Source organism: Prenolepis imparis, unplaced genomic scaffold (genome assembly GCF_030444845.1).
Source record: "Prenolepis imparis isolate NDT839.2.m4 unplaced genomic scaffold, iyPreImpa1.0 SCAF_12, whole genome shotgun sequence".
NCBI lineage: Eukaryota > Metazoa > Arthropoda > Insecta > Hymenoptera > Formicidae > Prenolepis > Prenolepis imparis.
This window is the reverse complement of record NW_028141170.1, coordinates 1,090,220-1,117,482: the sequence shown is the minus strand read 5'-3', so window position 1 is coordinate 1,117,482 and position 27,263 is coordinate 1,090,220. Positions and strand designations below refer to the sequence as shown.

General features: G+C 42.0%; 4 protein-coding genes and 1 long non-coding RNA gene across 13 annotated transcripts; 2 read left to right on the top strand and 3 right to left on the bottom strand.

The window, feature by feature from the left end:
• Positions 1-454: 454 nt before the first annotated feature.
• On the bottom strand, positions 455-3,770 carry Su(fu) (suppressor of fused). The gene is made up of 7 exons (XM_083051703.1): positions 3,589-3,770; positions 2,891-2,983; positions 1,748-2,054; positions 1,375-1,610; positions 1,037-1,270; positions 746-953; positions 455-594 (listed from the first exon to the last, which is right to left on the bottom strand). The coding sequence occupies exons 1-7, from the start codon at positions 3,768-3,770 to the stop codon at positions 529-531; spliced, it is 1,326 nt and encodes a 441-aa protein (XP_082907829.1). The 3' UTR covers positions 455-528.
• A 2,387-nt stretch (positions 3,771-6,157) lies between these two features.
• On the top strand, positions 6,158-9,131 carry Trp1 (translocation protein 1). 2 transcript variants are annotated; one of them, XM_083051706.1, is made up of 6 exons: positions 6,158-6,509; positions 6,836-7,279; positions 7,361-7,708; positions 7,788-7,891; positions 7,969-8,149; positions 8,995-9,131. In XM_083051706.1, exons 1-5 carry the CDS (start codon positions 6,474-6,476, stop codon positions 8,141-8,143), a joined length of 1,107 nt encoding a protein of 368 aa, XP_082907832.1. In that variant the 5' UTR covers positions 6,158-6,473; the 3' UTR covers positions 8,144-8,149; positions 8,995-9,131. The 2 variants fall into 2 exon arrangements, with proteins under 2 accessions (XP_082907832.1, XP_082907831.1); XM_083051705.1 differs by lacking the exon at positions 8,995-9,131 and having other exon boundaries at positions 6,159-6,509; positions 7,969-8,552.
• LOC145943841 (tetratricopeptide repeat protein 36-like) lies at positions 8,778-10,397 on the bottom strand. 2 transcript variants are annotated; one of them, XM_083051710.1, is made up of 3 exons: positions 10,163-10,397; positions 9,361-9,561; positions 8,778-9,268 (listed from the first exon to the last, which is right to left on the bottom strand). In XM_083051710.1, exons 1-3 carry the CDS (start codon positions 10,251-10,253, stop codon positions 9,018-9,020), a joined length of 543 nt encoding a protein of 180 aa, XP_082907836.1. In that variant the 5' UTR covers positions 10,254-10,397; the 3' UTR covers positions 8,778-9,017. The 2 variants fall into 2 exon arrangements, with proteins under 2 accessions (XP_082907836.1, XP_082907837.1); XM_083051711.1 differs by having other exon boundaries at positions 9,361-9,558.
• A 4,534-nt stretch (positions 10,398-14,931) lies between these two features.
• LOC145943845 (uncharacterized) lies at positions 14,932-26,855 on the bottom strand. Of its 4 annotated transcripts, XR_014426584.1 has the most exons (5): positions 26,723-26,855; positions 22,549-23,015; positions 21,924-22,233; positions 20,511-20,803; positions 14,932-15,072 (listed from the first exon to the last, which is right to left on the bottom strand). It is a non-coding gene; the product is annotated as an uncharacterized LOC145943845 (long non-coding RNA). The 4 variants fall into 4 exon arrangements; XR_014426583.1 differs by having other exon boundaries at positions 21,844-23,015; XR_014426582.1 differs by having other exon boundaries at positions 21,924-23,015.
• On the top strand, positions 14,951-26,876 carry LOC145943833 (uncharacterized). Of its 4 annotated transcripts, none has more exons than XM_083051698.1 (8): positions 14,951-15,089; positions 17,314-17,783; positions 18,994-19,550; positions 20,523-20,756; positions 21,961-22,136; positions 22,634-23,034; positions 23,746-23,823; positions 26,725-26,876. In XM_083051698.1, exons 3-8 carry the CDS (start codon positions 19,170-19,172, stop codon positions 26,865-26,867), a joined length of 1,413 nt encoding a protein of 470 aa, XP_082907824.1. In that variant the 5' UTR covers positions 14,951-15,089; positions 17,314-17,783; positions 18,994-19,169; the 3' UTR covers positions 26,868-26,876. The 4 variants fall into 4 exon arrangements, with proteins under 4 accessions (XP_082907824.1, XP_082907825.1, XP_082907822.1 ...); XM_083051696.1 differs by having other exon boundaries at positions 14,964-15,089; positions 15,152-17,783; XM_083051697.1 differs by having other exon boundaries at positions 14,976-15,089; positions 17,300-17,783.
• Positions 26,877-27,263: the final 387 nt, after the last annotated feature.

The window sequence follows — 27,263 nt, the reverse complement described above, 5'->3', positions numbered from 1 at the left end:
CGTAACAACGTGTAAGACGTGTATATCAAATATAACTTTGCTGTAAAATATAGCTCATAATTTATATCATATATACATTATTAAATATGTGCGTGCAAAAAAATTTTACAACACTTTATTATATTGTTATTTTTGTAATGAGATAATGATACTATCAAGTTTAAACAACTTGACAAGTGTTGCAAAAATTTTTTGGCATACATATAAGTATCAGGCATATAAGCATCAACTTGTAAAAGAGAGACATTGGAATCTTCGTAGAAAAATACAAGATTCTGTACTTAAAAAGAATATCTGGAAACGTGCGCAATCTCTGCTTTTACACATTGATGAACAATATATAATCAATTCCCTTAAACATATAAAAAGACATATAAATTACAAAATCTTACGCAAGATAGTCATGGAAAACATTGCCGTTATAAATATAAGATTCGATCTGCAACAAGGTTGAGTTCGATAATACTTTTATTGCATTGTCTTTAACTTAAATATATGCGAAACGATGGAGAGCTTTGACGCATAGCTTTAATCGTTGATGATGGTGATGACTAAGTTATGTTCCGGCCAAGAAAACGTCTTTGGCAATTGAATCTGTAATAGAATACATCGATACATATATGAAATGTTGATGTCGACATTGACGTCAAAATTAGAGTTGAAACATATCTTGAGATCGACGTTCCGAGATTTCTAAATGTATTTCAAAGCCGTCGTATTTCAAAGCAATTTTGCATATCATTACCTTATCGGGCGTGTTCAAAACTTGAAATTCTTCGGCCATCTTTTCGGATAGCTCTTCCGAAAGGAGCACTTGCAGCCACGGACCTTGAACAACATACGGTCTGTCCTTGGACACGAAGGTACCCGTGACCGATGGCGCGACTATGGTGACAGCTGTGTGGGACAGTATGGATTTGAACGTGAAATGCCTCCCGTGCATCACGCGACCTCTGCAACGATAATTATTGCATTATTCATCAGACGTTGCTGTCGGAGCGCTCGCGCAAACTCTGCTTCTTTCGTCAAGACTAACTTTATCGCTAACGGCAGTAACGAGCCAGCTTCGAGGTTGAACGTTAGGTGTAATCCGGACAAAACTTTAATACAATTTTCGTCGGAGACGTTGGCGTCCTGTTGTTCGCACGGCGAAAGCCTCTCCGTTTTTACGATCGGTTTCACATCCTTTTCTTCGTCGTCGTCGTCGTCGGAATCGTTCCTTCTCTCCCTGTATCTCTCCGCGCTTTTGTCATTCGTTATTTGCACCCACCTGCATAAATATATAACTTTTAATTCTAATCTAATTAGATTAGATCCAATTAAATTCTAGAGATTCTAAACCATTTTTCAATTTTGTTTAGCAGTTATACTCACCAACATTTGGCGGACACCCCGCTCGTGTTCGATCCGTCTCTCTCGATGCCGCACTGTATCTTCTCCGCTATAGAAGGATCGTCCTCCATGGCGGAACGCATTCTTCTCATGTTCGTGAGCAACCACGGACCGCAATCTCGTGCGCTTTTTAACAAATTTACAACACCCGGACCGTTCCAATGTTGAGCGGCCTGCAGTTCCTCGGAAGTAACGCCGACGATTTGAACAAATGAGACCTAACAATAAGAGAATCGTTTCATCTTCGATATCTGAAGTGCATATTAAGTGCAATTTAGCGATAATCAGATTACAAATTTTATTTCTCGGATACACGACTTGTGAGTGTGCAAGCTCGAGCTTTTTCTCTACGTACATCGCCGTGGGGCGTAGAAATCGTTGATAGTTGCGGGTCCTGTCCCATCAAGATCTGGGTGATACGACCGTTTCCGCCGTCCAACGGAGCGTGCCAAGAAACATGGTCACCCGGCATCAACGTATTCCCGGAATTGAAAACATATTTGGCCAATTGCTGCATCACATTCGCCGGCCATGTGGGCGGCGTCATCTCGCCCCTTTCGTGAACGAGACGGAAAGTTAGCTCGAATCCGAATCCGCTTGGACGACCTGGACCAGGTTTGGGATGCAATCGACCGTCGCCGTGTAGATCGGACAATCCTAAGCTAAATATAAATAGAAGGATATAAAGCACGAGATATATAAGAATAAATATCCTGTGTTTCAAAGTATATAAATATAATCTCTGAATTTGATTCGAAAAGAGAGAGACAAATCGTACAGTTAGATAGTGACGACTTTAGAAGTGATATACGGGTGGCACGAGAGAAAAAGCAAGGGCGACTCAGCTGTACCCCGCAAAAAGTATGTAGACATTCGGTCAATGGCGATGTATAATTAGACGGCGCAGACGAAAAAGGGAAAGTCCGGCGCTTCTATTTCCGACTCCCCGCGCTTTAAACGACTTTGTTCCTCCTGCGCCCTACACGCTCTTTCTTTTCTCCCTTTTTCTTTCTCTAGAGAGGGAGAAATGGAGAAAGAGAGAAGGAGAGAGAAACGCGGAGCAGTATTGAGACAGCTGTTTGAAACTGAAGAAGCAAGGGTCGCTTTGGCGCAGAGAAGGAAAAAAAGAGCCGGCACCCTTTGACGGAAGGTCATTCGTCATTCGGTACACAGATTCCAATAAAATGTTGGAGAGAAATATATCGTCTGCATAGAGTTCATATGTCGTATCTGCCATAGTTTGCATTCCAATTAAATTTAAATGCGCGGTTCTTAAGCTTTATTTCGTAAATATATCTTTAATAATGTCTTTGATTTGGCGTACAAAGATAAAAGAAACGCGACTTTTCGAGTTCAATTAACTTTGCTGTAAACTTTGAATAATATTAGAGTAAATAAGTGGCTTTAACTCTTCGAGTTCAATTGTAAGACTGATTGTATAATTTTTCTAGGACGCGTTATATATAGATGTTACATTTAACACAGATGTAATCCTTACCTCACATAATGCCAATGAGGTGGTACTCCGAGTTCGGGACATCCTGGATTTGCATACATGCTTATGTAGTCTAGTGGATCCGGCCCTCCTAGCCTAAACGAGAAAAATGGAAATAGAAAATTCGAATCAGTTGACACAGGATATCCGGTATGTGAGTAAAAGAGGGGGGCTAAATATAGTCCACGTAATTGAGGTTTCTCGCGAGGGAGGGATGGAAAAAACGAGTTTCTACTTTGTAAAGAAGCGTATCTCGTATTACATTGCTCATATTAGTCTCAGCATTAACTTGATAAAAGCTGATTAAATAATTCGCGATAAATGTGAATGTATCATCTAGCAATCAGAAAAATAATATTATCGTACATTATACATAATAATAAAGCCAAAAATAACACGCATAAAAATTGAATAAAATGAGATTAATAAATTAATTGAAAATAATTTTGAAAGATGTAATTAAAAAGTGAAGATTGAGAGAGATTGGATGCAATTTAATTAAGTAATCGCTAAAAGAACTTCGACAAGGTATACGGCATGTATATATGTACGTACAAAAGTAATCGTTTACGATCACCTGGCAGGACACCAGTTGCTAGGATAAAAGTAGTATCGGAGAGCACTTAAAAAAAAGAAACAATTTTTCAGTATTTTTTTTCAAGGGCAACGCCACTTGGCTTCTTCACTTTCGTCGTGCTTACCAGTACTTAATTATCGCCGTGACCGTTAAGGGATTAATCTGCTCCGGATAGATCTGCCTGCAGAGGCTGTACAGGGCGTCCAGACCCGGGGCCCCTGGCGTCGACGGCGGCAGCGGGGCCTGGACCGGCTGACCCGGCGGAAAACTCCTCGTAAACTCCTCGCACTCACGCATGTTGTACATAAACCCGGCGGGATGCACGCGCCTATTACGCGCTTTGTTTACTCGCAACTGCCACGCACGGAGACGTTCACCGACATCAGCGGCACTGACAAGACAAAAGCGAGATTCTCTCCGACGAGGATCACGTAAATGAGAGATGGGAGAGCGAATGTGGAAATATGGAGCGCCGAAGCAAGCGCCTCTACAGGCGCTAAAGATTACTAATTTAGCAGGCGATCGAGTCCCTTGATTGGCCCATATTTAATAAGATCCTTCAACAGGATTCGATCTGGATCATGTAATGATTGTTGTCAGTTGTCAATTATGGCGTAATTGAAGCGGAGAACTAACTGAAGATAATCTGGCAGCATGAGCAGAAGCAAATAAACAGTCTGCCCTTTGCCAATAAAAGAACTGAACTGAAGCAGAGAAAATTCATTATAAAATTAATATACGATACAATTAATAATCGACAAAATTAATATATATGTAAGCATCGCTAATTTAGATTTTATATTAGTGAATAATTACCATAATACCAATGTAAATAATCAAAACAAAGAATTGGCATATATAAAAATTATAAATAAAACAGGATTAATTAACTAAAACTTTTTGAAGAATATATTTTAAAAAGGAAGATTGAGAAGATGAGATTCTCAATTTAATCAAATGGAACTAACTAAGAAAGAATTTTGATAGAGTATACGATCAAAAAATAAGTTAAAATTGTTCACGACTACCTGACAGGTAGCAGTTGCTACAAGTGCTAGAGTATGTGGATATTGAACTGAAATGTAATAAATATTATCTTTTGTATTTATATTTATTGATTTTTATCGCAGCTTCAAACATGACTGGTTGCGTCGCAGCATGGTGCAGAAATTCCTCTAGTAAAGGATTCAAAATGAATTATTTTCCACGAAATAAAGAGAGACGAGATGCTTGGACAAAAAATGTCAACAGAGCCAATTGGTCGCCAAGACGATACTCAGCTTTATGTGAAGTATGTATATATATTATACTTTTAATAGCATCAAATGTTTTATATATAAAGTGCTAGATATCAATAAGAGTTATTATTACATTTCAGGTACATTTTGCACCGGACATGTGGGAGAAGATGCGAATAGATGGAAAAAAGAAATTAAAATCTTGTGCAATACCCACAATATTTGCCAGAAGGAACACACATTTGCCCTTAAACAAAAGAAATGGGAATAATGAAATAATAATGACAAATACTTTTAATTCAATTAATCTATTACACAGAAAACATTCGATATATATAAAGAGAGGTATGTAAAAATAGTTGTAATATTTTGTTTTTGTGTATAAAGGTACATCTCTCCTTAATATATTCTCCGTAATAGGTGATGAATCTGAAAGTGAAAGTAATAAAAAATCATATAGAAGCAAAGAAACAAATAGTGAGCAAATTACTGGCAATAATAAAAATCTTTATGAAAACAGTATTGAGAGCAGTACTTTAAAAGAAAAAAGAATGGAGAAGAACATATCAGAAAGTTTATCAGGAGGTGCCAAAACAATATCTAAATCTACAAATAATAGATACATATTAAAAATTAAAATTAGTAAAATGTATCATATTCATTAGTAAACTCAAAATTATAAAACATAAAAACTCATAAAAACAGACAAGACCAAAATTAATATAGCACAAGAGAGACAAGTAGAGGAAGTAAAAAGCAGCTGAAGAAAAAGAATATATATGAAGGTGATACACTATCGGAAAGCATTAAAGATATTTTGAATAGAGAGAATTATTTAAATCAAAATATTGAGTAATAATAAATATAGTAGAATTCTACAATGGTACCATTTCACTTTGATGAATAATTATAAGCTCATTTGCAAATGTATGATTCAATTATAACAATGTTATTGCAGCAAGGATTTCTTTTATCGCCGCAGAGATTACTTTCAAGTTTTTAATTTTGAAAATATCAAATTGATGCAGAAAAGAAATCGGATAGCCATGAATATTGTTTTGTTATGATTTTTGAGCAATATATATATTTTTTTCATTTTGCAGAATATACTATTAATATTAATAAAAAGAGATAAATATATATTTTGTTTATGCATAACTGATAGAAGCTATATATTGAATAAAAAATATAAAAATAAGAGAATTATCTTTTAAATTTAAATTAATATCTCCAGTAAATTTTTTTTTAATTATATATCCAAATATCCTTATTGTTTTTATAATGTATCATATGTTAATTATCGTCTTATTGCGCATAATGCATTCTCAGTAATTATATTGTAAATTAGTAACAAACAGCTGCCGACAATGTCAGCGCTCTCCAATTATCCTCAAGGTCCCTGGTTACGTCGCCACGGCATCTCGAGAAGCTTTCGAGATGCGCCACCGAGTTTCTCCACGCGCTACCACCATCCCACATCCCACATCCCATTCTGTGAATCTGCGAGTGAACGTTAGGTCGTGTCTCTCGTCTCTCTCTCCTCGCGGAAAAGGTCTCGCGCACAAACATCTCTCGCGTAAGGGAAGGAAGAGAGGAGGTGGAGCACAAACAGCAGAGGCGTTTCGAGAGGATCGTTTCCGCAACGGTGCTCGCTCGGACGGACGCCGTAGTAATTCGCATATGCCTGTTCGAGGCCAGTTCGCAGCAGCTTCGGCGGCCGGCAGCGTGAGCAGCGGATCTGTGCGCGCAAGCGTGACGCAAAATATACGGCATGGCGGAGCGCAGGAAAAACAGGAAGCGCAAAGATGTAAGCGTCGCATATGGGCGCGATGGAGGATGACGATGATCGCGGGATGACATTTCGATCGGCGCAAGATCGCCTTTGATTCGCGGTTCGATTCGCTCGACACGTAGTCACGTAGCGCGGATGACATTTCGATTCGTTGAACCCGTGTTAAACGTCGAACGTCTCCTCGTGACGTAGACAGCGCGCACGCGATATTTTCCGCGACAAAAATTCGCGAATTAATTCCTCCTTCTATCTTCCTCAGTCTGATTCGTGCAAACGCGTAGTTTCTCTCCCGGTCAAATGTTCTGGGTCGACAATCTAACGGAAGTTATTGTTTGCAACAGGAAGTAGCCAGTTTGGACCCAAAGGCTGCCCAAGACAAGCCATCCAAGGAGGAGTACGCGGTGGCAAAGTGGATACGCAGCAATGTACCGTCGAAGAAGACCAAGTTCGATAGGACTCACATTGTCGAGTACTTCACTGGGTCGCGCGCGATCGACGCTCTGTTGGAAAATTCACCCTGGACCACAGTGTTTGAGAATCGCGAGCAGGTCGCCCAGTTCTTGGACTTGATGTTGAGGCACAAGTTCTTTCACAGGGCCAAGAAAGTGGTCATTTCGGAGGAAGAGCTCAATAAAATGCGGGGCATTAAAAAGAAGACTAAAGATGAACCGAAGAAACCTGGGGAAAAGGAAGATTTGAAGGAGACGAAAGATACAGTTGTGGTGAAGGAAGAGAAAAGCGAAGAGAAGAGCGAGGAACGAAAGGAACTTAAGAAAAAGCCAAAAGTAAGCGTGCAAGTTCACTCTTACAGCTTAAATGTAATCTTCTCATTTTTTTTCCTCGATAAAGAACACGTTTGCTTCCAGGTAAGACTAGAAATGCACATGGAACAGTATTTTGTGGATTGTAACGATGCATATGTGTGGATATACGAGCCGATTCCTGTTTATTATTGGTTTTTTGGCACATTGGTAGTCTTAGGTGCGATAGGGGTCTGTCTCTTCCCACTGTGGCCGTTAACTATTCGTCATGGCGTATATTACCTAAGCGTCGCCGCCGCGGGATTCCTCGTATTCATATTAGCGTTGGCTATTATCAGAATGATTGTATTTTGTCTTCTGTGGGTTCCCACATTAGGTCGATGCCACTTGTGGCTACTACCCAACTTGACGGCCGATGTTGGCTTCTTCGCGTCCTTCTGGCCATTGTATCAGGTTAATAGTTTTCTTTATATTTCTAATTGCCATAATATAACAATCATTTAAATTTATAACGCGAAAATATTCATTTCAGTACGAATATTATGGCCCAACGTCCGATAGTGACAAGAAAGTTAGTAAAAAGAAAAGAAAGAAGGAAAAGGATTCGGATTCCGAGGATGCGCCATTACTTCAATCGTAAGTCTCGCGATTTATAATTATATATAAAAATATAAATATATATCTCTAACATAATATGATTTATATCTTTTCAGAGAAGAGAAATCTAGCGAGACGGAGGCGACTAAGGAAGATGAGCGAATCGAGGAGTTACCTTTGCCCAGCGAAGAGAGGAAAGCTTCGTCTGACTCGGCCGAAGGAGAGGACGGCAGCGAGGAAGGCTCGGAGAGTGAGAAATCTAATACAGGTCGAGATTTCGTTATGGTTTAAAGACAGGTAGGCTGGGCAATAGATAGCTTCATGTTTTCTGGAACAATCATCTGTATTAATTGTCGCATTAATCATCGCTGAAACCGATATATGCTTGCGGGGTGCGTTAACTCGGTCATCGAACTCCAATTTAACACACGGATTTGAGAAAAACCGAACATAGCAGAGTCTCCAGATTTTGTTGCATTTAAGTACGATCGATCAAGAACGAATGAGCAAAAACGACTTGTGATTTTTGCATGGAAAGAGAATTTCCAATAACTGGTATGATTGTAAAATACTATCTTTAGGAAACGCGCGTGTGATAAGGCGTATTTTATTCTATATATGTAATACGAAAGAATTATTATTAGGCGTAATTTCGTTATTGAGCGTATATCAGTTTCCGTTGAATAAATTGTGAATATTGTTTCAAGTCTTCAATCTCTCAATGCGATCCATGTCTACCGACAGTTAACGTAGTTAATTAAATTTATACCGAGTTCTCTCGAGTTTGATGTAAATCATTTCATCGAATCCGGGGAGAGATGCTTTTAGCTGGAAGAGAAGGAATCTTTACGGGTACAGAACTTGATGTTTACTTCGTCCTTTGTCGAATTTAGCGCGAGTTCCTTTTTAGCACAGAAATGAGAAATTCAATTTTACAAGGAAATATATTCCCGGTTTGATACAGACGGATAATTTATATTTTTATGCGAAATTTCTAATTATATTATTATTATTATTATATTTTGCGATTATATCATAATATATATTAGGATCTATGTAGATCTACCAGTCGTGAGTTTATCTATATCGAAACAAAAGATAAAATAAAGCGTTATCTATTAAATGATGATTATTGTTTCAAGATGCAATCCCGCACGGAGTTAGATTAAGAGCAATTGGCCTTGGAAGTGATCTCGCGCAGCATCGCGTTGCACATAGCCGCGTAAGGGTTCAGAGCGATCAATTGCGATTTAGCGAAGCTCGAACCAGCCTTGGCCGCACATACAAAGTCCTTCCTGGCCTCGTCGTCCTGTTCCATCCAGCGATAAAGAGCGCCACGTTGACAGAGCGCCTGGATACCCGCTCTTCCTTCTCCTCGGCTCAATTCCACCGCCAGATGCAGATCCTTCAAAGCCTCTAAAGGAACACGATAATCAAATTAGTTCTTCTCGCACGCAAGTATATTTGTGAAACTTTATTTTATATCTCGATATATCTTGGAAATATACCTTCGTCTCGATTCGCCAAACGTAACGCTTGTGCTCTGTCGTTTAGAATCGACGGTGATTCGGGCGCTTGCTTCAATGCTTCGTCGAAGAGTCGAAAGGACTCGTCAAAGTTCTTCGCTTCCGCGCAGATTATTGCTTTCCTCGCGATTTCCGACACGTGAGGTTCTAAATTATCCTCCTCGAACGTATCCATTGTCTCTTCTCAACGAGAAAAAAAGATTTTCATATATTAATGACATCTTGTTTGCTCGCGCTATCTGCGTAGTTTATAAAAAGTAGCAACATGTCAACACATGTAACCCTATAGTCAATTTGCACGTGCATAGCGCGCGGATCCTTGAGAGCTGTATAATAATAAGAAAATTTACCTGTTATTGCGTCGCGCGCGGTTTTTTTTACATATTCATGACGATCTGAATGTCTCGCGTGAGAATGAACACGCTAGGACGCACTTTTTGCGACGCCAGACGAAATGCGGTTACGCACTTGCAGATTATTCGAACAATCCGTTTTTTAACTAGCGCGACAAGTTTTTCGCACAATTTTGCGCCGTCATTAAGACCGAACGGCACTTTTAGCAGCAGCACGAATCACCGAGCGAAATTACAAAGCATTCGCGTTATTGTACTCAAAATTTTAAGGAATTTTTAAATATATTTTTTGATAAATTAAAAGCGCGCGCGAGAGAGATATATTAAATTTATTATTATATTGATAACTCAATGAAATTTTTATTATATTAAGCACTCTAATAGATATTGTAATTATGCGTTGACTGTATGTATTGTTTTGCGTCACATACCATCTTGTTGTGAAAAATCGGACAGACCGAGTTGAAGTGGATCGAAGATTGTGTTCAGGACAGCTCGATCACCTTCGCTCAGACTCTCCATGATGTCGACTGAATTCTTCCGTAGATCCTGTCTTCACCGATCGACGGAAACTCGTTTCTGTTTATCGTGAATTAATCGTGTTGCGTCACGAATTAATAGACCGATCCGGAATGTCGCGCAGCTGATGTTGTTCAGAGTAACAGGAATTTTATATTTTCTTAGAAATCGTAGATTTCCGAGCGACTGCTACTCTTAGCTATTTGGCGCAAAAATCTTGTGTAGCATAAAGATTCATTTATTCGATAAATTAACAATATGTCATCGATAACAAACATCGATCAATAATCTTTACATATATTAGGATTTAACGATATGTCATCCGTGTTTAATAACTGCGTCGGCTTAAAGAGGCAAAAATATCAGCCAACTTTTAATCGTGACGCATTCACTTCAGTTATTAACATTTGCCGATTCATCTCGACATTTAAATGTACATACATACGTCCGTGCAACTTGTTACGCAAAAGAAAGAAAAAAAAAAATATATATATCAATAGCGAGCCGGGGAAGAGGAAACTCGTAGTGTCATTAATTTCGGGGATCCCTCGTAAATTGTGCTCGCGCGAGCAAGCGGGTATCCCGGGGAACCGACAGTTGGACATTGATAGTCGTATGGACCATCGTAACAGTAAACGCGGGCTGTTTAATGTCCGGCAGATTATTTCTTTCGTAATTCGACGAGATGGGCGTAACCAGGCAGTGAGGGAAGGAGGGAGGAATGAAGCCGGGTTTTCGACGAAAATCGCTGATGGGTCCATATGCGTGGATCCCGTTTTCCTCGTCATTATGCAGACGCGAGCGCGCGATTTTTCGCGATTCCCCGCGACACTCCTCGCGGATGCCGCGACTTTACCGTTACCGTTACGGGAGGGAGGCCGTAAAACGGTCTCGTCATCGGCGCACTTTCCCACGAAGAGCACGAACCGAGGAAGCGCCGCGACGAGGGATCTTCTCCGCGGAAATCAAGCTTCTGCTTCGGTGAAGACTCGATCCTCAAAGATCACCCTTCTTCTCAATATCCGATGATAAATTGCGATTCATTGTCAGAGGATCGTGTAATCACCAGTGAAATTCTTTTGCATTTTTTTTCTTTTTTTACAATTTGTATGATTCTTTGAAAATAATCTGAGAAATTTAGATTGATATCTTGCACGTTTTAATGCATAATAGCGGTCTTTGAAATTCTTTATAATTATTACTTCTTGAGAATACTTTACGACAATACTCAATTTAAAATTATCGAGATTATTTTCTAAATTGCAAAGATTTGGAAGCTATACATCCAAATTAAATGTAACGTAGGAGAGGATTAAATGTAATGTAGAATTGCGATTCGATATATCTTTCCTATGTCTTTATCAAAAAGAATACAATTTTGAAATTAATATAAATTAAAGACACACGAGAATAGGAAAATGAGAACATTATAGCGAGCCCTTTGTAGAAACTACTCCGTACACGCAATGTCAGCGCGATAATCAATCGGACAAATCCTTCTCTCCCTCTCTCTTTGGTCCAGCGATGGCGAGGCGAGACGCATCGCGATAACCCCCGCAGAAGGGCGGGTCGCGAAAAAATTCAAGCGTATTACAATACTCGTGGCTGTGTCGTAATGGAATAAATATTTCATTTCGCGGGCTACACGAGCGTATACATATATACATACATACGCGTACGCGGGGCCCCGTCCTGCGTTTTTCCTCCGGGCGCGAGCGGGCGCGGTGGCGATGCTCACGTCTCGCGCTCTGGGGCCGAAGGGGCCCCCATCACGACGGCGAACTTAACGGCCCATAATTCATTGCCGACGTATAATAAATATCGTTAGTCCGTCGTGAGCGCACGTAGACACGCGGGGGGAACGAGCGGGCTCTCCCCTTGCGAGATTTTACATTCGCGAGCGCGCGCGCGCGTGTATTTCTCCGACATCTCGTTTCGATAAAACGATCCCCGTATTTCCGCGTTGGAGTTTACTATCCGAATTGTACGAATCAATATCGGCGAGACCCGGTAAGAGCTCAATCAGCTTCGAGGAAAAGCGTCCAAGGCCGATCGCCAATAATGCAAATTGGGACAACATTGGCGTTTAATTACAGCGTGCTCGTTTCTTTATTTTTTATTTTTTTTTTATTTTTAGTTGGCGGCGTCGAATTTATGGAGCACATGCGCTTATACGCATTTATGCGCGATATTTATGATCGTAAGAGAAGGACGGCCCTTTCGTGTGTGCACGCGGTACACGCCTTCCTCTCGTCGACTTCCCCGATACGACTCTCCGGCGGCTGAGCTTTCGGCCTTGGGCCCTGGTCTGAGAAAAGTTTCTTGAATAATGCGCGCCGTTCTCTGTGTATCGACGCCACGACGACGGATGTGAAACACACACATCGCGTGGTGGTGGTGCTGATGCATTTGCTTTATTTCTGGCGAAAATCACGCTCGGGTATTATATAGCGGCCGCGCGATACAAATTGCAGCCGAGATTAATACGGTAAAATTATTACGATCGTTATTCTCCTCCTGTTTTTTTTTCTTAATTATTAAGACGGTGCGATTGTTTTATCTCTTGACGCGTCTAATCGGCAATTTAGTATCGATCAACATTAGTCATTCGACCTTCGAAGAGGATAGTCACATATTCTTTGGACCTATCGTCTGTTGTTATTCGTCATTTCATTCCAGTTTAATCTTATTCACGATGAAAAGAAAAAATTCCAAGGACGGACCCCGGCCGAACGATCGTTTTGAAGTTTTACGAGATCATTACGCGCCGCAGCTGCATCCTACGCAACGTATAGACGCTCTGCAATCTCCTACGTCCTCGGGCGAGCGGGAGGACCGATGGAATTTCAAATGAGGATGCGGTTGTGCGAAATCGTCAGGAAGGATTTTCGTCAGGACTCGGCGCATAATCGGTCCCCGACAGAGAGAGGGAACCGCCGAAACTGTAGACATTGGCGAGGGCATTAAAATCGCCGAAGAGGACCGGGACGAGACAAGGCGACGAGAGGGATAGAGAAAGAACCCATCAAAAATAAGACCGCTAAAAATCAGGGTCTTCTCTCGCGCGACGAACCGTCGCGGTTGGTTTGCGGTTACCTGTGGACGCCCAACGAGAAAAAAAAGGACTTTCCCTTTCGCCTCTTCGCCTCGCATTCTCTCCTTCTCTCTTCGTCCCTTATCGTCCTTTCCCGATCCCGAGGAAGAAAGCATCTCCTCCAGCGCAGACAGTCGGATTTATATTCAAATGAATCCGCGATGGAAGCCTCGATTTATCGACGCTTCATCAAACCCGTAGCCGTAGCACATGGGAAAGAGGAAGAGGGGGGGGGGGGATAGATCAAGGAGAAGGAAAATCAAAGGGTTAAGTTACGAGAGAGGAAGGATGCGCCCAAGGGGCAGTTCCTTTCTTCGCTCGCTTCAACATCGCGTTGCCGCTCGCGGGGCTACGATCACTCCAAGTCCAAGATTATATAACGAGCCCGGTGTCTTCCTCGGAATATTCCAAATTTCTTTTTTTTATACGATTACGTTTTCTAATTATATACATTCTAAACTAACGGCACTCGGTCGAAACGCGCACGGTCGGTTTCGGTCGTTAATATTAATATTACATCTTTAATTCGTGAGCAGCAGGCGTTTCCGCAATAACGGGAGCGACGATAAATGTTCAGGCAACGGTGATAAGGCGATAAAAATTTGCGAGCAAGGTTTTTCAAGAACGCAATTATCGACACGACCGTGTCCTCCTCTCTCGCATGCCTTTATTTAGCTTTAGTCGAAACCGGTTGCAAGCGACTCCGCTTCTCTCTCTGGAAGAGGGAGACCGAGAGAGATGAACGTCAGGGATTCGGCGCGTCGCAATTTTTAGGGTTCCTCTAAGGCGCAGGAAGGAATTTCGCACGGCAGGAATGAAGCAGAGACGCCCGACGATTTCTTCCAGCTGGAAATCATCGCCGACGTGACGTCGCACCCGGTCGTAAAGATTTTGTCTGCGTTTTACGTAAAGTATTATTCAGTTATTCATTTTCGACGGGCTAAATTTCTAAATAAGAAGCTTTTCTCTCTATGCTAGTATATATAATTTATGCACAGATATTTCAACACATAATAGTTTTCTCATACTTGCCGTAACTTGATGTAATTCTGACAATGCTTAGAAAAAATTATCTTATACATTTTTTAAATCTAATTAATTGAAAGTTGAAAGTCTCGAGTATTCTATAGTATTAAACAGTTGTGTAATTGTTCCAAGCATAAAATTTCGTCAAAAGAGTCTACTTTGGATTCGTAAGAGAAACTGGCATTATCAGCTGATCAGTTGACATTTATTTTTTTAACAGCACTAATATGTAAATTAGAGAAAACTACGTTTAAAAATCCCTTCTCGATGTGCACCTACACACATCAAATATTACTCAAGATAATGTAATACGTTGAAGAATTTCTCCAGTCTGATCTTTTCAGTGAAATATGTACTTGGAGACATGTTTCAGGGACAAGGATTTCCGTACCGCTTTCGAAACTATCGGTCAAAGTCGATCAGGTAATAATCTGTTACGCCATACCAGTGATTTAATTACTCTTTCTTACGTATTTAATTTTCGTTTTTACAGCTCGTCCAGAATGAAAGTGCGCTGCAACACCACACGCTAGATCGCGTGGGCAGCTTGCGTCATTAAGGGTAGTAACTTATGGTACCGGAATGACTTTGGCGGAGAAAGTGACCGGGTGTGGCCAGACGGCGACACTCTGAAAGGAATCGTTCTCCTCTTCACGGAAAAAGATTCCGTATATCTTCTCAATTGGCTTCGAATCCTCGATTCTGCAACGAAAAAGAAGGTGACTTATATAAATCTTACGATATATTCTTTATGTTAAAACAATAATTTCTTTTTGCGAAGGCATGCGCGTTGATTCGTCGCGGCACGATCGATCCTCGTCGTAATCGCGATCGAATAAGACTCTCTTCGTGTGCGAAACGACACGTGCGAGTAGCGCACGCTAGGATCGCACGTGGGTGCACGCGCACGTCGCACGTCACGTCACGCGGCACGTTCGGTAGCCGCGTCGCCGCTCCGATCGAACGAGCCCCGGCCCAAGAGAGTTCGACGAACTCTTTGTCTCGAAAACCGGACATAAACCGTATGTATACGTACGTACGTACGTTGCCGTCGGCCACGCCGCAATAGCGCCTAACATACCTCTCGCGTTTCTTGCCTCTTCTGCGCAATAATGTCGCCGCGGCGAATCTCCCTTTCGCAAAACATCCAAACTAAATTGCGAATTGTCCCTTTGCTCGCGCGTTTATCCTTTCCTCTCCGGATTAAATTTACTGGATTGAATTATATAGAATTAAGCGGAACCAATTATATGGTGAAATTTTATCATAATGAAATTAATTACTTAATTAATTAATATTAAATAACTATATTGATATTGATATGTATTTTTAGATAGGAACTGTCATTATCAGCTGATCGGTTGACATTTATATAATTTAATAATAAATAAATAATGAAAAATTTCACATTATACATCGTTGGAGGAAAAATCCGAATACGAATTATCCAAGGATATCGATAGTAAAAATAATTGCGTAATAAACATGTGCGTGTACAAGTGAGATTCGCTCAGGGTATGCGTTTTTTTCGCCCGCGTTTTATCCTTCCATTGTACACCATACTCGAAAACAATTCGGCGCGTGAGTTGCGGTCGTCGGACCTCGCTTTTTAACCGCGGAGCACCTTTTTCGCGGGACCGATTTACGGCGGGACACGCGAGCGGGAATACGCGACGAATTTTTATGCGCGCGCGCTTCTTTTATGGACGTGCATGCGATGAAGAAAGCACATCTCTCGCAACAATGTTACAGATAGCCGACAGGAAACATAAATTCCGAACCTTCAAATCTCGAAATCCCGAGTACGACGCTTCCCTCCTTTTACGGCGATAGGTCCAGTTCCTTTAGAGCTGGCAAAGAGCGACGATTGCAATTTCGCGTGTACTTTTTATGCGACGCGTGTACCAGTAAAACGTTCGATCTGGTGTAGCGGTGGTATCCGAAGAAAAATACATTCTTAAGTTTGGACGAGATTGCTCTCTGGTTGACGAGCTGCGAAATTTAACGATCTTGTTTCGTAAAAAAAAAAACGCGTCTAATAAATTTATACTTGAAGAAAATACTTTTAAATCCATCAAGTTGCATCGCGCGTTTAAAAAAAAGAAAGCAGATTTCTTCAGCAGAAATTTCGACAGATTAATTAATGGAATTCCAGTTAAAATTTCGGACAAGTCGACGTTTCTATTCAAGAACGACGACCGATGGAATTTACTCGGAAACGGTTCTCGGATGTGCCTCTGTCATCCTTCAAGATTGCAGACGGTTCGTTAAACGTTTCCTCCCTGTTCGCGTCTCTCTGCACCTTCTTACGGCTTTCGCTCGACCGCGGCGAACCTCGGGCCATTGTTAAAAACTTTTTCGAGGTTATTACACGTAAGATATGTAAATGCGTCGCCGGGGTCGGTCCTCGACGTCGAAGGATCAGCTCCGCCGGGACCCTTCTCTCTCGTTCTTTCGGAGGGCCCTTCTACCTCGCTTCGCTCAGCAGGAACGGATCGGCGAAATAATTCGCGAGCCTATTCTTTCAATTTATTTGAACGCAAATCAAATCAATTCACGCGAAAATATTCCTTAAAAATATATCCTCAACCCTTCTATCAATGCCTAATTTTTCACCTTTCCATCAATGTACGAGTACTTGGGTACCAATTGGTGTTTTCGACATATTGCACTGTAACAATTTCTTTATAGCAGCTGCTGAGCATCAAACATTCTTTCCCGCGTTATTATTTTTATCATTTAAAGTTACTTTGGGTACCCGTTCATTGATAGAAAGGTTAATCTAATAGATTCTTATTTTTTTATTCATTTCCCGCTTTAGGTATTTGAACGAGAATACTTATGATATCGTCCTCTCTATATATACATGAAATAATTTGTTTTTCCTATGCACAAATCGATTTGATCGCACGATACGTCGTCCGAGAAGGAATTTCTTTTCAGTATCCGTTCCTGCTCCTCTTCATCGCCACCGCCGCCGCCTCTGCATCGTCATCACCATCTCCCCGACTTCTCTGTAACGGATAGGCCTCACCTCCGGAACGGAACTGACTCCAGTCCGCTTTCGGTTTGGCCATCGCGAATGCCAGCGCGCCGAGCTCAGTAGGAGCGCAGCGTTCACAACGTGCGCTTCGCTCGAAAACGCTTCGGTCGATCCTCGTCGCCGGTCGTCGTCCTCGAACTCTTCGGTTTCGACGAAAGTTTCCAACAGAGACAAACGGAGAAATTCGTCCATCCGCGCCGTATGTGCAACACCCTTAATCATCCTGGTCTTACGAGAATCTCGGAGCAAAAAAAATCACGAAAGGATAACTGGATAACGAATCCGGGACGGAGCGCACCGGGTCGGAAGGAATGAGTCCGAATAGCTCGGTGGATCCATGAGAGAAAAGCTCGATGCTGAAAAAGAGCCTGTAAGAATACTCTCCGTCAAAGAATACCTTTTTATTAATTCAAAACGTTCCTTTTAAGTATTATAAATAATTAATTTGATTAATGTGTGCGAATATATTATTCAATTTTTTTTATCTAGTATGTGCTTTCTTTTTTTTTTTTTTTTTAAGTTTTCAACTTTGAATCGGTACGAGCGGATCACATTGTGACCCTCGAAATAGGCGATGGTTAATTAGTGTTAATTGCGATTAAATTTACTATTGTCTTTAGCGAAGCTGAGAAAGAAAAATTCAATCGATCGCTTTCGTTTTGACGTGATGTCGAAGAGCTACCTGGTCTTTCGCGCCTCTTCGTCGTGCTTTACTCCGTCCGTGCTTCACTCTACTTACGGCTGACCCTGTTCGTAATAATTAATGGCGTTAGTCCCCGCGCGCCTCTCCCCTCGAATCGGTCATGCCTGGCCCCGGAGATAAGTATAGATATAGTTGGTCCGCATCCGCGACTAATGCGTGTACACGCCAGGCGCGTTCGCGTTATTAAACAATTTCCGAGCGCAATTGAGCAGGCTCGTAATTAACGACGTTGCAATTAACGAAGTTAACGCATACAGATCGCTCGTACCTGCCTACCTTCTACGTAAGTAGTGGTAGTACGGGCGTAAGTCACGAGGAGCGACTTAATTGATCATTAACACGACGATCCATCGATCTTTTTGCTTTGCTTCCCGCTCCTTTCCTGATCGTGACCTGGGGCTATTACGTTATTCTATACAGCTTTCGCGGGCGACTAGATAGACCAGGAACATCGCGAATGAATCGCGTTAAGGGCGCGGTTATCTCGTGTCTCGTCGGGTCGCGATGCGTCCGAGAAAAGTTGCGTCTTTGATAGCCCCGATGTGCACCGATATGATATGGCTAAGAATATTCGAAAGGCTCAAGCACACTCATATACATAAGCGAACCACACGAGCGAATTTGACACGCGAGAACAGCGGAAAGAGATCGTAAATCATTAATGCGATCCGGTATTCCTCAGTTAATGAGAATTTCCTTCCTCCGATAAAGCCAGAAATGCTTTTCCTAAATATTGAGCAACGGATAAAGCCTTATACAGTTATGTCGGAACTTGTGCGAAGACAGTTGATATTTTGTAAAGATAAAATTTTAAAAAAAGTTGACGGGGTCCAAAGGGTTAATCGGGTGTCGTTTAATTGCGAGCATATGATTACAGGCGCAGCCGGTGAATCCTGACAGGAGCAGGACCTGTAACTGCAAGGATGCGCGCCCGCAGAAGATGGTGCGTGATATCCCGATGACGACGACGACGATATCAGGATTACCCGACGTACACGCACGCACACACGAATCCACACACGCGTACACGCGAGAGATCAGAGACAATCGCCGATGAGGCTGGGCTCGATCATCCTGTCGTGGGCCACGGCCGCGATCAGCTGGCCGGGCCTGTCAAACGGCGGAAGCGCGACGGCGGCGCGAGCCCCGCGTTCCCGGGACTATGAGCTCTCGACGGAGTTCTTCCTGGTGCCGTCCGAGATCGGGCAGCACGGCCTGGCGAGCGTGGCTAGCGTCATCAGCGTGCCGGCGCCCAACCGGACGGTCACCGTCTTCAGGTCGCCGCCGCCGGGCGTCAGGAAGAGCCAGGAGGTGGAGATGCGACCGACCCCGAAGTCCCTGCTGAAGCAACGACCCTGGGCTCTGCCGCTCGCCGCCCTCAGCGCCGCGGCGATGCTCCTCATGGCTAGCTTCGAGGTCTTTGTATTGTTCAAGGTGGGTTCTCTCTCTATTGCGTAAGGACGTTGACACCTTCTATTTACCGAAATGTATGTATCTCTAACAGACTGCGAATCTGCGGAATTATTTTCATTCACCGGAACGGTATAATCTTCAACGTATTAGGTATAATTGCTACCTCGCAAATGATGATTCGCGATACATCGCGCTTGATCTTAATCATTTTTCAGATTATTATCTCGGGAATTTATCTGTCTAATCTTTCATTTCAATTTGATTATTTATTTGAATTCTGTGCCTTCGTTTTTTTACAAAATTTCTTTTATTCTCTCTTTTGTTTAAAATACTTGATTACGTATTTAAGGTATCGTCTTTTGATTTTCATTTTGTATAATTGTCTTCTTTATTCTTTCGTTATTAAATCTTGACTTCCACCATTCTATCCATTTTATTTCCTTTTTATTTAATTTTATACCGTATATATTTATTATGTAATCCTTTCGTGCGATTGCTGCTTTTACGATCTATTTTCTAAATTCATAATTAATTTCTCAGAAGAGGTTTCAAACCGGAGAGTAATAAATATAATGGCTCGCTTATTCGTTTGGTATCGCGCGATCTTAGTTTCACTTGTTCGTGTCGATTGTACGAAAATATGAATTTGAGAAAATCTCACGTTGAAGAGAGAACAGCTGTTCCCCGCAGCGAAATGGAAACGTCGGCTAGGTTTTTATCGCTCGAACGGTCGCGACCGCGATCGCGGAATTAATAGAGCTCGTCGCCGACCCACTATTAATCGTTTTCGTTTGTTAAGCTCCAATAAACAATCAATACGGAATTTCGCCGAGACCTGGGCTTACAATTAGTTTGTATTCAACAGGTTTCCAGTTTCGGATGCTTTCTCGTATTTTCGACTTATAGTACGCTGAATCGTTTCAAACGAAACGATGTGGCGAGTGCATTTTGTATAAATTATGCTATATTAACATCACTCACCCCGTGTTTCAGGCCAGAACGACGGCGCCGAACAGACGACATTTGTTTCTTGGCCAGGCGCTACTTCTGGGCCTCTTTCTCTTGGCGGGTCTTTCCGCTGCAGCTTCCCTCAGCCAAAATCCGCTATCCTGCGCCGCTTTCCGGTTAGTAGGTCTGCCCGCCGCCCTCGTGTTCGCCGCCCTGCTGGTCAAATGCGTCTTCCTGCTTTCCTTGAACAGCGGGGTCTATCTGCCGGCGCCTTATCAGGTAAGCGCGTCCTCGATACGAATCATCTATCATATATACAGCAGATTCTAGAATCATAAATCATTCATTGATTAACTTTACGAATTTTTTCATTCTGTAAATTTAGAGACTATCATAAATTTTTAGATGTAAATATAATGGAAAAAACAGGCATATTTTTATAAATTTATTCTACGTTTGTTTCATGTAAATAGTTTGTCAAAACACACACATATTTAGCGTGGCGAATTTAAAATCTAAAAGAGAAACTCCCATATTAGTTAAAGGAGTGGCGAGATAATTTCAGGATGCCCAATTATTAATTGATAAGACCTTACATGGCTAATAAAAAGTAGAGATCGAGACGTATAAAAATGAAAACCATAATGTGATTTCGTCTGTCTCTTTTTACGCGGAAAACTCTCCCGACAAGACCATCCGGATGTTCATCTCGCACGGTCATTTGTTTATCGCGAACGGGTCTCAAACGTTTCTTCCCTCCTCTTCCGTTTTACTCTTTTTACACCTTGCATTGCGTCATCGCGCCGACGATTAATTATGCGTGTGCGAAAAAATCACGAAGGCAATTATCGCGGCGTTATGTTGGCGCACATGCTGAATGACAGGCGTGGCACTCGACGAGGGCTTCTCGCCCTGCGGAGACCTCCTTCCGGAGGAACATCCATTTTTCACGTTCGACGGCATGACGATCTCGGTGGATCATTTACGACCGAAGGAGAATCTTGTTTTTTTTTTTCTAAGGCGCGAAATCGGAACGATTCGTCCACCACGACACAAAACACGAAATGTAATTATACTCTCGTAATTAAGAACACTATTATCATTTACACGTTTGGTTAGACGAAAGCGGTGCGCAAGCGACATTAATAGGAATTTAATTAGCGAGAATTAACATCAGAGACGTTATTAATATTAATTATATCGCCATCTTTTCACGATAAACAAATATGACATGTCTCGTAGGAGAATAAACACTTGGTTCCCAGTGTTTTTACGCTCTTTATCTCGTCCGCATTAAGAGAAAAAAAAAAAAATGCCATTCCATTCCGCATGCATGCCGGCCACGCTGTCACCGTCGGACGTTCACCTTTAATTAAAGAGCGCCGATCGACGCAGGGTGGACGGCTGGATGCGTGAATCTTGTAGAAAGGAAGTAATCGTACATACAAAGAAGCTCTTTCTTGTCTCGGTTCTGCTGCTGCAGGCGCTGGTGCTGGTGTTCGCAGTGTTGGTGCAGGTGGCCATTGTCGGGCAATGGTTTTACGGCGAACCACCTGCGGTGATCCAGGTGCAGCAGCAGCAAGCGGGCGCGGCGGGCCAAAGCTCGTCAGCGTCCACCTCCTGCAAGACTCCACTAGGACAGATAGTGGCTTCCCTCGGGTAAACTTTTGCGAATAAACTTTACTCCTATGTATATTTTACGCCTATTTGATTGATTATCATCATTCCCCGCCGAAGAGGAATTTTTTTCTCTAATCTATACTTTACATTTTATTTTAATTATTTTTTAAAATTATTATCCTCTACATAGAGAGAATTTTCTCTTAGAATTTACCCTGAAAATCATGGTAACACGTGGGACAATATGATATGGAAAGAATTTTATGAGAATTTCTCTGATTAATATTTATCACAATAAAAATAATAATATCTATCACAATAAAATATAAAATATGCTTGATTAATTTTACTATGCAGTTTGGTAAAATTAATCAGGGTAAATTCTAAGAGAAAATTCTCTCAGTGTATATATTTAATTATTACTATTTTTAAAATTATATTTTATTATTACCCTCACAGCTATGAATGATCTTTATAGCCGTTGACATTTGAACTAAACGAGATTCGTCCTTTCCACAGTCGTTACTAAATTCCAGGTACCCTGGAGCGCTGCTGGTGGCGGTAACTTGTCTGGCGATCCGGGCGCGCGGTGTCCGGGACAATAATCGGGAGGCGGCCTTCATCGGTCTGGCGGTCGGTCTCTCGCTGCCGATTTGGGTCTCCAGCGGGATCGGTTCGCTCGCTGCCGGCAGCGAGGACGACCGAGAGGCCTGGCTGGCCTACGGCCTCCTGGCCACGTCGCTCTTCGTCTTTCTCACCATGTTCCTGCCCAAGGGACGCCAGCTGGCCGCCCTGGGTCGCGAGGGTCCCGCCGCTGTCATTCGCGACCGCGACGACGCCCTCAGCTCCCTTCCCGGTAGCGGCTACTCGCCCTCCTTCTTTCACTTCAAGCCCACGGAGGCGTCTTTGAAGAGGAAGCTGCATTATCACAGTGCCGGTGAGTCGTCGGGCTCTTTTTTAAAGACGCGAGTAAACGAAAATGAAAGTCGCTTATATTAAAAAAGAAAGAGATCGAATAGAGGAGGCGCAGTATAAAACCAGATATCACCTTGACGGTAGCTCTCTTTTCTTTCTCTCTATCTCTTTTTTACCGAATCTGAGTTTCTCTTAACGTGCACGCACCGTGCGATTACGTTTCTCGGAGCTCTCGGCGATTGTCGTTCCGATTCGTTTGTTCGATACACCGCGAGAAAAGATCTTCAGTTTCTCGCCAAACGTGCGGACAACGTAATCCGTAGCCGAATAACGGAAACGCGGTCACGACCGAAATCGGCGGCGCGTGAAACGTGGAATAAAAGAGTGAACGAGAAAGTAAATAAACGAGACGCGCGCGTGTGTTTTCTGTTTTGTCGCGTTTGAAAATGCGTGTACGTTCGCGATTGTACACCTATAATCATATAATTGCGCACCTATAATCGCGCGTATTACTCAAGGATGAGATTGCAAACGGTATCGCTTAACTCCGGTGCAGAGATCATCCTCTTATAAATCGCAATCGCGAATATACAGATGGTGAACCAAAATCGATCACGACGGACCGGTTGCAATCGGTTAAAACGACGTGCTCTGAAATGAACGGTTACAGTAGTGTAATCGCCAACATTTCCCCCCTCCGAGATTACCATAACGTGGAAACTTCTAATTACAGATCGAGTCGCACTGGTCTCGTCCGGGATACCCGGATGCAGCGCCTGCAGGCACGGAGGAAGTCCTATATACTCGGACGGTAAGCCGGTCATTATTTCTTTTCAGAAATTAGTTGAGCCCGATTATTATTACGTGCCGTATGCAAAACTGCTCTGTGTGTCCTATGCCGACCCCGTCGTAGGTACTTGCATCCTTTCCTTGGAACGGTTACGGTACGTCGATGTTCCTCGCGTCACGCAAAGAACAGACTCCGACAAAAGCGTATCAATTTATCCTGATCAAGACATTAATAAATTGATCTAATTGGTATAATATATTTATATATATAAGGTGTCCCAAAGTTAAACTTTGAAATTAAACTTTGTCAATATGTTTTACAGTTAGAAATAAAAACTGTTATGTTCGAAAATGCTTTATTAGAAAATTATAGCACTGTTGTACGTGGTACAATGTAAGAATAAGAAAAGCCGTATTTATCTAGCCTGTTTATCCTGGCTATATTTTTTATTACAGCTTGTTTTTTATCTGTAAAGAGCTATGAAAGCGAAAGTATATCTTATCAATTTGACGGCAAGAACTCGTTGAAAAGATTAACTTGGCATTCAGTGAGCTAAATCAGAGAGATATGTACAGTGTTAAATTCGCTCTGTCAAGTTTGTGTTGGTAACGAAAAACAGCATTTAGAAAATTAAACGAATGTATTTTCTTTTCTAATGTAATAATAAAACGCGATAATAAAATATTTTCAGACTCGTGTGGATTCGCATCCATAATATAACATTTTTTTCTTGTTTCTACTTATAGAATATACTGGCAAAATTTGAGCGTTTAACTTTGGGATACTCTATGTACGTATATGTATACTACTGAAATTTTCGACTTGTTTTACTCATTTTGATTAAATTATACGACATACGACGACATTGATGCTAAATTCCATTGATATAGTTCGTCTTGCATTAAAGTTTCACCGTTTTTTTTTCTCTAATTGAAAAATGCAATTAAATATAAATATTTTCGCATCAGGTACTCGCACAGAACATCTCGAGCGAAGCATTCATGTATCATTCGTGTAAAATCTCGACACTTCCTGCCCTGCCCGCGCATTTCCTGACCCGAAACTTTTCCTCCGTCACGCTGACGCCCTCGGCGACCTTCACCTCGAGGTGCGAACGAAAGAGAGGAAAGAGAAGAGGAGAGGGAGAAAGTCGCGAGAGGCGGAGGTCAGCATCGTTACACGCACGATGCTTGTTGGAAAAGGAAGAGGAAAGGGAGAATATAAATCCCGTTAGAGAGATAGAGATTGGATTCATGTTCTCTCTCTCTCTCGTGAAACGAGACCCAACTCGAGGTGACAATGATCTACGCACGCACGTCTCGAAGAGGAATAAAATGCATCCGCGCGCGGACTCTTCGTAGGTCGATATCTCGCGGAAAACGCCGCGGGGCCTTCTTCTTCATCTTCTCCGCGTGTCCGAGAGACTCGAGATTCTAGATATATTTTCTTTTAGAGAGAACCACACATTGTAAACGGGAGTTTCACACTTTCTAGAGACGCATAATGGAAAAGCGCGCGCGTATGTACGTAAACGAGATTTCTAGATCCTATTCAGCTCTATTCGAAGGGAACGCGTCGTTGTAACGAGGTTGCGTGGCGTTCGTTGCTATAACGCGTTAAAAAAAATAAAACCAAAAAATAGGTATATATAAAAATAAAAAAAGATCCTATAACTGTGGCTCTCGTGTATTTATCGCCCCGCTTAATGGGCACGCGTGGATCCAGTCGATACGAGCCACGATCGTTTCTCGAACGCACATACGACTACGTAGACCGTGGCTCGTAAATCATCAGCCGGATGACTTTCACCCACGCGATACGCATTTTACGTTAAAGACAGGCGCGCGTATCAGTTCAACGAGCGCGACGCTGTTTTTTTTTCTAGCGAAATTCACGTCGGAATCTCTTCGAGAAATCGTCAAACTTTCGCCTAGGAATTCGTTAACAGTGTATACATTCCGGTTCTCGTAAAAAAGTTACCCGGATCGTATATAATCTAATATAATATATTATAACGATATCGCGCGCCTATCGTCGATACGACCAGGCCTCACCCTGCGCGACGACACGTTTCTTTACGGTAAAGCTCATTATTACGTGCAAGGCGTGAAATACGCAAGGTATTACGATGCAAAGGTCGCTAGCCTCCTCGGGCACAAGGGAACAACTCGCTCGTTCACGACGCTCATTACAGGCGAGGAGGCACGACATCTCGCTGACAAGTGGTTTCCTTTACATTGTCATCGGTTCGAGGCGCATGCATGCAACGGACGAGCATGCGAGGAATAAACGTAAGAAAGTGTAATGTCCAGCATACCGAGGATCACAGTAACGAGAAAAGTAAATTAAAAAGATAATTGAACGGAAAAAGAAAAGCGTTGATTAAATTTACGCACGTATAACGTGTTTCTCCGAGGAAGATCCGCCCGATATATATGTATATAGTAATCGTCGAAAGAAATTACCGCGCGCGTCGAAAGTCTCGAATTTATAATTAGCGATCCAGAGCCGAGGCGAGAACGAACTCGCGTAATCGTCTTGTAACGACAGCTGCGAGAGCCGCGAGACCTACTTTACGCCGACGATTTAAATTACAGTCGTGTTTAGAGCGCGCGGCGTAACGAGGGCTTCGTGCCGATTTCGCATGACGCGATTTCGACGGATATCTCATATTTATATCTCTATCGATATATCGTAATTTATATTACAATTTATTATATAGAGAATGGAAAATACACAATGTGCGTTCTCCAAACACGCGGAAAGTTACGACCGGATACGCGCTCCTCTGATCCGATACTGGTTAATAATTCGCTTCCGGGGGGATCGAGTGAATCGAGACGATGGGCGGTTTGTTCCAGTTGTACGATCGATTCCAAGTTTTTTTAAAAATAAAATAATTATTTTCTATGCTGCTTACAGATGTACGTGGACCGATGGAGACGTTCGTTTTGCCACCTGGTATGTACTTGAGGCCGGAGGATGCTGGAAATCTCTACACGACCTTGTCGGCCAATCCCAATGTGTTCTTCCAGAGGGCAGCTCATCCCGGAATGATGTACTGATTAGCCAGAATCTTTTTATCATGATGACAATAAGTCTCGCTGTTTGTAGATGTTGCGATGTGATAAACAATCATGTTTTCTCATTGCTCTGTAAATATTCATTACAATATGTCACTATCTATTTTGAGCGTCTCAAGATGAAAGAAAGAAAATAATCTTGAAGCAATTAATTTTTTATAAAAGTTTTTTAACACTGATGATTCGCGAGAATGAGCGTATCTATATGAATGTTATTCATCACGAACAATAAGTGAGTCTCATATTGTAAACAATTGTATGCGTTGCTTCCAGACTAATGTAATAAACGTATGATACATTTTTTATACAAAATCTACCTCTCTTTTCATACTTGCCATTGAAATAATTCTGACATGCTTCGAAAAAAATGTCCTATAT

Bases quoted from the DNA above. Each gene is read 5' to 3' on its own strand.
- Trp1 (XM_083051706.1), top strand. From the start codon at position 6,474: ATGGCGGAGCGCAGGAAAAACAGGAAGCGCAAAGAT. The intron at 7,709-7,787 runs GTTAATAGTTTT...TATTCATTTCAG, and splicing joins CCTTCTGGCCATTGTATCAG to TACGAATATTATGGCCCAAC. The intron at 7,892-7,968 runs GTAAGTCTCGCG...ATATCTTTTCAG, and splicing joins GATGCGCCATTACTTCAATC to AGAAGAGAAATCTAGCGAGA.
- LOC145943841 (XM_083051710.1), bottom strand. From the start codon at position 10,253: ATGGAGAGTCTGAGCGAAGGTGATCGAGCTGTCCTGAACACAATCTTC. The intron at 9,562-10,162 runs GTATGTGACGCA...TTTCTCGTTGAG, and splicing joins CGATTTTTCACAACAAGATG to AAGAGACAATGGATACGTTC. The intron at 9,269-9,360 runs GTATATTTCCAA...GTGTTCCTTTAG, and splicing joins TTTGGCGAATCGAGACGAAG to AGGCTTTGAAGGATCTGCAT.
- LOC145943833 (XM_083051698.1), top strand. From the start codon at position 19,170: ATGAGGCTGGGCTCGATCATCCTGTCGTGGGCCACGGCCGCGATCAGC. The intron at 19,551-20,522 runs GTGGGTTCTCTC...CCCGTGTTTCAG, and splicing joins AGGTCTTTGTATTGTTCAAG to GCCAGAACGACGGCGCCGAA. The intron at 22,137-22,633 runs GTAAACTTTTGC...ACTAAATTCCAG, and splicing joins CAGATAGTGGCTTCCCTCGG to GTACCCTGGAGCGCTGCTGG.